Source organism: Cydia amplana, chromosome 11 (assembly GCF_948474715.1).
Source record: "Cydia amplana chromosome 11, ilCydAmpl1.1, whole genome shotgun sequence".
Classification (NCBI taxonomy): Eukaryota; Metazoa; Arthropoda; class Insecta; order Lepidoptera; family Tortricidae; genus Cydia; species Cydia amplana.
Genome location: NC_086079.1, coordinates 5,261,400 through 5,270,500, shown reverse-complemented (window position 1 = coordinate 5,270,500; position 9,101 = coordinate 5,261,400). Strand labels below are relative to the sequence as shown.

The 9,101-nt window shown below is 38.6% G+C and overlaps 1 protein-coding gene across 2 annotated transcripts; it reads right to left on the bottom strand.

The window, feature by feature from the left end:
* Window positions 1-792: 792 nt before the first annotated feature.
* Window positions 793-4,123, bottom strand: LOC134652392 (esterase FE4-like). Of its 2 annotated transcripts, none has more exons than XM_063507568.1 (3): window positions 3,956-4,123; window positions 1,569-2,887; window positions 793-976 (listed from the first exon to the last, which is right to left on the bottom strand). In XM_063507568.1, the coding sequence occupies exons 1-3, from the start codon at window positions 4,082-4,084 to the stop codon at window positions 814-816; spliced, it is 1,611 nt and encodes a 536-aa protein (XP_063363638.1). In that variant the 5' UTR covers window positions 4,085-4,123; the 3' UTR covers window positions 793-813. The 2 variants fall into 2 exon arrangements, with proteins under 2 accessions (XP_063363638.1, XP_063363639.1); XM_063507569.1 differs by having other exon boundaries at window positions 1,649-2,887.
* Window positions 4,124-9,101: the final 4,978 nt, after the last annotated feature.

Below are 9,101 nucleotides of genomic sequence, written 5' to 3'. Positions count from 1 at the left end.
TCGCGGGGTGCGGCGCGCGGAGTGGCGGGGGGCCGATCGTCGTGGGTGGTCTGCGCGGCGGTGAAGCGCGATGGCTCGGTGCGTCGCGTGGCGGTGAAGCGGGATGTTGTGTGCGCGCTGTTACAGCGCCATCACAATTGATATATGTAAATACGTATGTATGTTTATTTTGCTTAATTATTACGTTTAGAGTTTAAACTATGTGTGTTTACTAGCTTCATTTGTAATGAATAAGTACTTGTTGGTTTCCAATTCAATATTGCGTTGTTTTATCAAGTTGATAAATGGGAGAAGATTGTCATTAAAAAGAAAAGTACAGTAGGTTATTAATTAAATGCATATTTTTAAAAATAATTATATACTAAACCTAACTTGGACAATAATTATGAGCGAATTTAAACTGTCGTGAGTCATGCTAACATAAGATTTACGCTCTACGTTTTTAGGGTTCCGTACCCAAAGGGTAAAAAACGGGACCCTATAACTAAGACTTCGCTGTCCGTTCGTCCGTCTGTCACCAGACTGTATCTCATGAACCGCGATAGCTAGACAGTTGAAATTTTCACAAATGATGTATCTCTGTTGCCGCTATAACAACAAATACTAAAAATAAAATAAATGTTTAAGGGGGGCTCCCGTACAACAAACACGATTTTTTTGCTCTATTTTTTGTTGATGGTGCGGAACCCTCCGTGCGCCAGTCCGACTCGCACTTGGCCGGTTTTTACGTATCTCTCGCTGTTTCCCGAGTGCCTAAAATACGTGAGTTAAACCATAAAATTTGCTTAATAATTATGAGGTTTTACGGCAAGTCTAATGTTTCACATATTGTTGATGTAATGTCTCCCAGAATTCGAAATCTTCTTTGTTTGGGTGTGACGCCACCACGAGGTCGTTGCCGATGATCAGGTACTGCTCCTTCTTAGGGTCAAACGCTGGCCATTTGACCCCTAAGCTGCTGTCCGGAGTCGGGTCACTAAAACAATATTTATGAATCACATTTTAGTAATCTAAATTTGTTTGACCGCTATTTTAAATTTTTTAAATAGTCACACAGTCGCTAATTAGCAAAAAATCTTAAGATTAGTTTGATACGCCTTTTACTCGTACTACAACTCACACGGAATAAAACTGGGCCTAAACTCAGTATCAGTATCACCAAAAAAAATCCAAACCTGTCCTAAAAACTGCTTGCACGGCAAAACAGCATTCTGAATATTTGAAGGACGTATTCTTTTTGTTGAGGCACGATAAAAAATATTTAATAAAAATTATGAAAACCTTGATGAAAGAATTGTGGATTGTGATTCTACTTTTTAGGAAGTCATTCCATAAAGGAATAGTTTAGTCACCTAAAACTCTTAGTTTAAAACGAAGGTATCTACGTATTTGCAGGACTGCACATATTCAATGCTCTAATCCACATATTGGGCGCTAACTGATAAGTGATAGCTCACCGCAAGCCGCAAATTTAAGCCGAATGAGTACGTGTACTAATTTTAAATGCTGGTTGTCATGTGCACCGGTATTTAGCATTTAATAAGGTAGCATTGTTAAAGTATACGTACCCGAATTTAGCAAAGTCAGTCCACAATTTTGTCATATTTTTAATAAGTTTAGTACTCTTAGTAGTTAGGTCCGCTTTTACTTTCTCAGTGCTGAACAAATATGTCAAATCATCGCAGTGGCAAACACTCTTCCCGTCGATATATGGCCCTCCTCCAAACCCTTCAGTCCAAATGTTTCTTTCTGAGTACATGTCAAATTGGTAGAAAAATAACTTGTTCGTATCCATCTGAACGAAGAATTTGGCATATTCAATAGCATTATATCCAATCATCTGCATTGACAAGTATTTTATTAGGACGTCGACATTATCTTTTGAGACCGGTTTATCGCCGAAGTAATGCTCTTTCACTTTTTTACCGATAGCCAGTTGATCTTTCGCTGAGCATTTCAGCGATAATTCGGTGGTTACGAAGCACTGCACGTATTTGTTATATTTGTCAAAGAAATTCTCTTTCGGAGAAAAAGCAAATTGAATAATGCCCTCGTCAGTAGTATAACCCATCATGAGTTCGATTCCTTCATGTATACCGTGATGCAGCCGTTCGTAAACATCGCCATAGAAAAATCTTTCAACTCCATCATACTCCTTTTCATCAGTTACAGTTAAAGTTATATTATCACGTAACCCCGTTGCTTCCTCGGCCGTAAGAGGTGCATAGGGATTTGTTAACTTTTCAATTGGTAGGGATTTAAAAAAATCATAGAGCTCTTTGTCGTCCTTGGTGTCTTTACCGAGTGAACGAGCAATGGCCTCAGCTCTTAATCGGGGCTCAAACGCCCGAGCCCAATGGCTCAGATTCGTGCCGCTCTGAGCAATAGCTCGCTTGAACAGACCTTTGGACATGGGTGACACCAGGTGATAGGCGACCGACGCTGCGCCGGCGCTCTCTCCAAAAATGGTGACATTATCAGGATCTCCGCCAAAATTTCTAATGTTGTTTTTCACCCACCTAAGAGCGGCTACTTGGTCCTTCATACCAGCATTTCCTGGCACTTCTTTTGTATGCAGGCACAAGAATCCGACTACAGCTAGTCTGTAATTAATAGTTACAAGGACAACATTTTGGTTGACAAGGAAATCGGGGCCATAATAGCTTGTGTTTCCGCTGCCGCTTAAGAAACCGCCGCCATGGATCCAAAACATTACAGGCAGAGGTTTTTTAGGTTGGAGATCAGGTGAGTATACATTTAAATAGAGACAGTCCTCGCTGCTTGGTTCTGTGCAGAGTTTTCCAGTGAACATGTCGAACTGATGGCAGATCGGTCCGTGGGCTTTAGCGCTGCGGACTCCATCCCAAGGAATGACCGGTTGCGGTGCCTACAAAGACAATTGAAAATGAAGTTGAATAAATAAATATTACAAGACAATCTTACACAAACCGCCCTAGTCCCCCAGCTCAGTACCAGAATCCAGAATTTGAACTCGGGACCTCCAGATTCGTCAGCAGGGTTACCAATACCAACTATGCAAGGACTGCTAGAAGGCCGTTAAAGTTAAGTGAGCCGACTGTTTAATATTACTTAATATATCCTGCCGTGAGTACCTATTAAGTTACTCTTTTGCGAAGCTCAGAGTGAAAATTATATTTACTTCACTCTTTGGTGAAAACGCGCGGTCGTATTAATACGCATCTATCTTATCTATTGTTATAACATAAGTACGGTAAACAAACACGTTGAATAGGTACTCCAAAACAATAGATGGTAGGTAATACGTGATGATGTTTGAGTGAGTACTTGCTATGAATATTATTACGTGTTGTATTGTGTTCATTACATAGTGTTATACTTAGACTTGTCTTATGACATAATTAGTTAATATCTGGGTGACCGAGCTTCGCTCGGAAAACATAAAAAAACTCGAAAATGCGCGTTTTCCCAGAGATAAGACCTAGCTAGATCGATTTTTCTCCCCCAAAAACCCTCATATAGCAAATTTCATCGAAATCGTTAGAGCCGTTTCCGAGATCCCCGAAATATAATTATATATATAAATAAACAAGAATTGCTCGTTTAAAGGTATTAGATTAGATAGATTAGATACATTTTATCTGCGCACATATCATTAGTGCTTTATAAATGCGTTCAGAGACCGTAGGAAATGACCAGCATTATTACAACCAATTTTACTATGAGAACTTTCTTGTCTGTGGTAGTAGGTAAAATCTGTACTTTAATCTACTACCACAATGATTGAAAAAATTATCCAATGTCCTTCTACGGGTCTCAAACTATCTTACCAAATTTCATCTAATTCGGTTCAGTGGTTTAAGCGTGAAGAGGTAACAGAAATACAGACAGACAGAATTACTTTCGTTTTATAATATTAGTAGGGATTTTAAGGCATAAATTGAATGAATTGGTTCACAAATTACGAACGTTTTACCTTAAATCTCAGGTCTCCCAATGGGGGCGCAGCATAAGGGATGCCCTTAAAACTATAGTACTGCCCTCCGAGCACATTGTCCAAAACTTCACCTTCCAACACACCGTCTCCGAGTCGCACTTGCACCATCGTCGACGTACTCAAACACACTACGCTAATAATGATAACACCAGCTATTATACGCCTAGAGACGAGTCAATGTAAAAGACTGAAAGACTGCAAAAAAGTCGCGTTTCTCTCAATGTTGTTAAAAAAAAATTATGATGTAGGAGGCAAATGAGCAGACGGATCACCTGATGGTAAGCGATTACCGCCACCCATGGACACATGCAACACCAGAAGGGTTGTTAGTGCGTTGCCGGCCTTTAGTATGATTTTATATTAACATGTTATCGAATGTTTTGACCGAATTTTTAGCAATCTTTTGCATTTTTTTTCGAGAAAGTTTTTCTGCTCTATACGGCACAACCGAGGTTTGAACCCACGATGCACATATGAAAGGTTAATTAAGCTAAAATTATTTTGCGTCAACCGTTCAAAAAAATGTATTCCCCAGTATTTTAGACTTTTAGACTTTGATAACTACTTTATTGTTTTTATATGAGTTATTTTAATCATAAGAGGTTATTGCATTTATCCTTTCGCCGGACTGTTTCTGCTCTAGGGACAGGGATAACATAAGTATACCCTTTTCTGTCCTTCTCGGTAGAAAGTATCCTTAAATAATTATTTACGACAAAAGTGCGAAAATGTGAAATTCGCACGTGTATCGTACAACGTTTTACAGTACTTAAGGCCCTTTAAATTTTCGACGCAGTAACATAATGTGCATATTATAGCACCGGTGTCGTAATGTAGTACCAGATGTACTGTAGAGCATATTTAATAACTTGTCTGATAAGAATATACGAGTAGGTATAAAATGTCAAGTCCCATTAAGTACCTACACAGTATAGGTACAAATTACGGATCTGAAACCTCATTAAATATATCTACAAAGATATGCAACTTTACTTAACTGGTGATTATAAGTGTTTATTATTAACTCGTCTCTAGCCGTGTTCAACCATACCTACACGTCAAAATTGCCAAATCATACAGTATGCTAACATTGTCACATTACTAAAGAAGTTTTATCTCTCGTTCGCGCCTAACTAAAATATGAATGTGGGAGCGAGACGCAAGTTACCTACCTAATTAGCAAGATAAAGCAAGATGTTTAAAGAATCATCTTGTTATCTTGAGGCTAATTCAGACTAAGTATTGATGTCATTTTTATCTCATTTTGTCGTTATTCGCCCGTGCATCTCGTTCTCGTTCGTAGTTCTCATATTCGTGCGAGCAGGATACGCTGAGAGTAGTAACAAACTAAAACCAGATTTGACATTTTCGAATGCCGCTTCTGCTGTTTTTCTAGGCTTAATAGGTACTAAACAACCGTATCACTTAATATGTAGGTACCTACACTACATGCACATTGCACAGTCATAATGATAGAGTTATTATATCCATTTTTATCGTTTGATTACAGCATAGGTGTGTTGTTTTGAAAATGTATGTATCTGTAATGATAGCTTATGATAGCTAAGCTTGTCGTTATGTACTGTAGTATTTAATCTTTTTTTATTCGACACGTGTACTATATGTAGGTACGAAATAAAAGTGTTAAAACTGATAACATCGTAAGTATGAAGAACTAGCTGTTGCCCGCGACTTCGTACCCGTGGATTAGTATATTTTCTCCATACAAACTTTGGACCCCCATTTCACCCCTTTAGGGGATGAATTTTGAAAAATCCTTTCTTAGTGGACCCCTAGACCTTATAAGGAACCTACTTGCCAAATTTGGACTTTCTAATCCCAGCGGTTTGGGCTGTGCGTTGATTTAAGTCAGTCAGTCAGGTCTTTCACGTTTATATATATATATATAGATTTTGTGCTGTTCTTATATTATTAAGGGTGACTCACGCTAGACCGGGCACGCCCGGGCCGAAGCGCCTGTCTTGTCATTGTCTATGACGGCTGATCGGTGATCACGTGGTGCTTTCCATAGAAAACGAAGCACCGGAAGCTCCGGCCCGGCCCCGGCCCGGTCTAGCGTGAGCCATCCTTTACATTACCTACGAAGCAGGAGGCCTCGGGTTCGAATCCTGCTGGTAATAAGGGCATTTATTTGTGTTTATATTAATGAAACTTCAAGTTGGATTGCAAATGAACTAACGTTTTTTTTAAAAAAACACGTTATTACTTAGTTTACAACAGATGGCGCTAGTGGTAATACATATAGGGCAAACCTTGGCTTATCGGTGATACTTGGTAATTCGGTGATACTGTGTTATAATCTTACACAGTTCTCACCATGAGGAAATGCGAGCTATAAAATTGTTGGCAGCTGTTAGTTTTGATGCTTGCAATTGGGTTGGCAGCGATTTAATTGCTTACATTTCAGCATTGTAAGCTCAGCGTAAGATAACAACGCATCATCACCGAATTACCAAGTATCACCGATAAGCCAAGGTTTGCCCTACTATTATTTTGTTACTATGATAGAAAATTAGATTTACAACATATATCAAGGATATCTGTTCCTGAGTTAAACATTATGGTGCGCGAGTCCGACTCACACTTTGCCGATTTTTATTATTGTATCGAATGCAACCGAATGTTTTCTCAAAAGGAAGTGAATATTTCCTGGCGCTAATCTATTCAGCCAGCAAATCGAATTATGACGTGCGGGGGTCTAGCATTGGCGCCGCCAGGTCCATGGGCGCCGCTAGTGGTGTGGAACTCGAGTAAGTAGTTTAAGTCTATATTTGAAGAACTCGACTCGTTAATCTCTGCGCTTAATAACGTCCCGTCTTTAAAGTCCCGAGTCGTGTCATAATCTTTGCCTCTGCAAGCCTGAATGAGCATCTATAATTTTTTTGGTATTATTTAAGTAATGTAATAGTAAAGAAAATAAACATTCTTGTGTTATTTGTGTAATCTTACACGGTATGCATTTTAAATGAAGACAATTCATTGAATATTTAATTTCTTAATAAATTGAGTGTTTTTCTGAAAAGGATTCAAACTGTCTCTTTAATTAAAAGACTCAGGTCTCTAACAAGTCGAAAAGAGCTCAATTTCGACTTAGTTATTATATTGTACAACGGAACTTAATCGCGTATTAGATACCTATTAAATACGCGATTAAGTCCCATTGTACAATTTAATAATATGTATATAAAAATCGTGAAAGTTTAAATCAGTAGTTATCTGAAATAGGTACAGAGTCGAGTTTAAACTATGACTCAAATGACTGGAGTTTAACCAACACTAGCGCCGCTCCTATTACTGAATCGCGATTAGAAAGGGATTGAGATAGCTGTCAATCCATATTGATTTTGATGTAAGTGTATGGAAATCTGTTATTTCTAATCCCTTTCTGATCGCGGCATGATAATACAAATCTCCGACAGATTTTCACGCTCCGATAAGCCCCTAAAGGCTTTTTATAATCTGAAATCGTCGTATCATATTTTTTCGTTAAGTACATGTTTTTCCGTAATAATTCCGTCGGAAAAGTGAATTTATATTTCCATGAATCAGGGAGCGTCCTGAAACATTGTTTGCACCGGAAAGGTCAATCTATAGCCGCCCCGCCATCCGGAAGCCCGTTTTATTCAAATAATAACGGCCCTTGCCCTTTATACACTTCCTGAGGTAAAATATTTCGTGTAAATTTTACGAAAAAGGCGATTCCAGTGTACAGTAAACAACCCTTTTATGTGAAAGAGTGAATACAACAATTTGCTTGAATGGGAAAACTTTGTTATAAATGTGAGAGTAATCCCATCATGTGATCTAGACGTGGGCGGAACGGAAATCAAACTGCTCGGCGCCTAAAGGAAAATGGATGAGAAATGCGATATTTCATTTCGACGTCCTGTGAAGGAGACTGGAAAGTTATATTAAAAACTTTGATAGATATCGTAGATTTCAAATATTTTTGATATCGTAATGTGTTTCTTTGACTGAATATGTTATCTACTAACATGAAGGTGAATGCCTCAATCATGGAGTTTAAAAGTTATAGGTACCTACCTACTTTACTACCACATCGCTAGCACCTATTAAATATTTAACAGTTACTTCGATGTGTAATTTCGTCATTACATCATTAAAATATCAAATGTAGGCTGATAAATTTATAAGTTGTACCTTTATACAAGCTAACATACTAGTCACAAACTCATGATACTGAAGCATAAGCAACCTTATTAGGTTAGTTACTAAGCGGGGCGACTTTCTCTAACGAGGGCAACTTGGTTTCCGTAAGTTTTGCGAAAGTTGGACGTCTTTTATAGCAGGGTTAATTACTTGCATGCGTGCGGTGGTGCTACTTTTGATCGACTTCTTGGTTGTTCTCAGTTTATTTTGTGCTCGGAAAAGTGATCATTTTCGGGGTTGTAATATTCCTCAAAATTGTCTACCGTTGTCCCGTACAAAGGGGATTTTTCTTAAGAGTGGCAGGTATAGGAGATTTTCTGTCACAATGGATGTATTTAAAAAAAAGCTCAGGAAAATAATCCTCGACCTAGATATTAATATACAAAATAAAATGCGTTTGTCAGTCATTCTCAAAAAATATGTCTGCGGTCTAATTGCCTGCCGTCTATTACGGCTGCAGTGCAGCCAGTATAGCAGTGCGACCATACTGCCGACTGCATTACTGCCGCAAATGTCAAAAGTGTCAAAACCGATCCTGCCCAGATTTTTGACATTTGCGGTAGCCATGCAGTCGGCAGTAATGTCGCACTGGTATACTGCAGCCGTAATGTTAGTGCCGTCTGAATCTGAACGTCACCTTTAATATAACAGTGCAACAAAATTACATGGATTTTAAATTCATTGCTGGCTAAGTAGGTGCACCGAATTCAACCGATCGATCAAATACCGCAATGAAACGCAAATCGCATGCGATTATCGACGACATTTGTAGAGGCCATATGCCAAATTTTCCCTTTAGAGTACAAAGTGTGCGATAACTGTGTTATCGATAAAAATTAACTTAATATAGAAGTGATATTTAGAATTCTTACTCTTTTCGCTAGTTAAGCGCAGACGGCGGATTTTTTCATTAAAAGTTAGCGAGGTTGTTAGT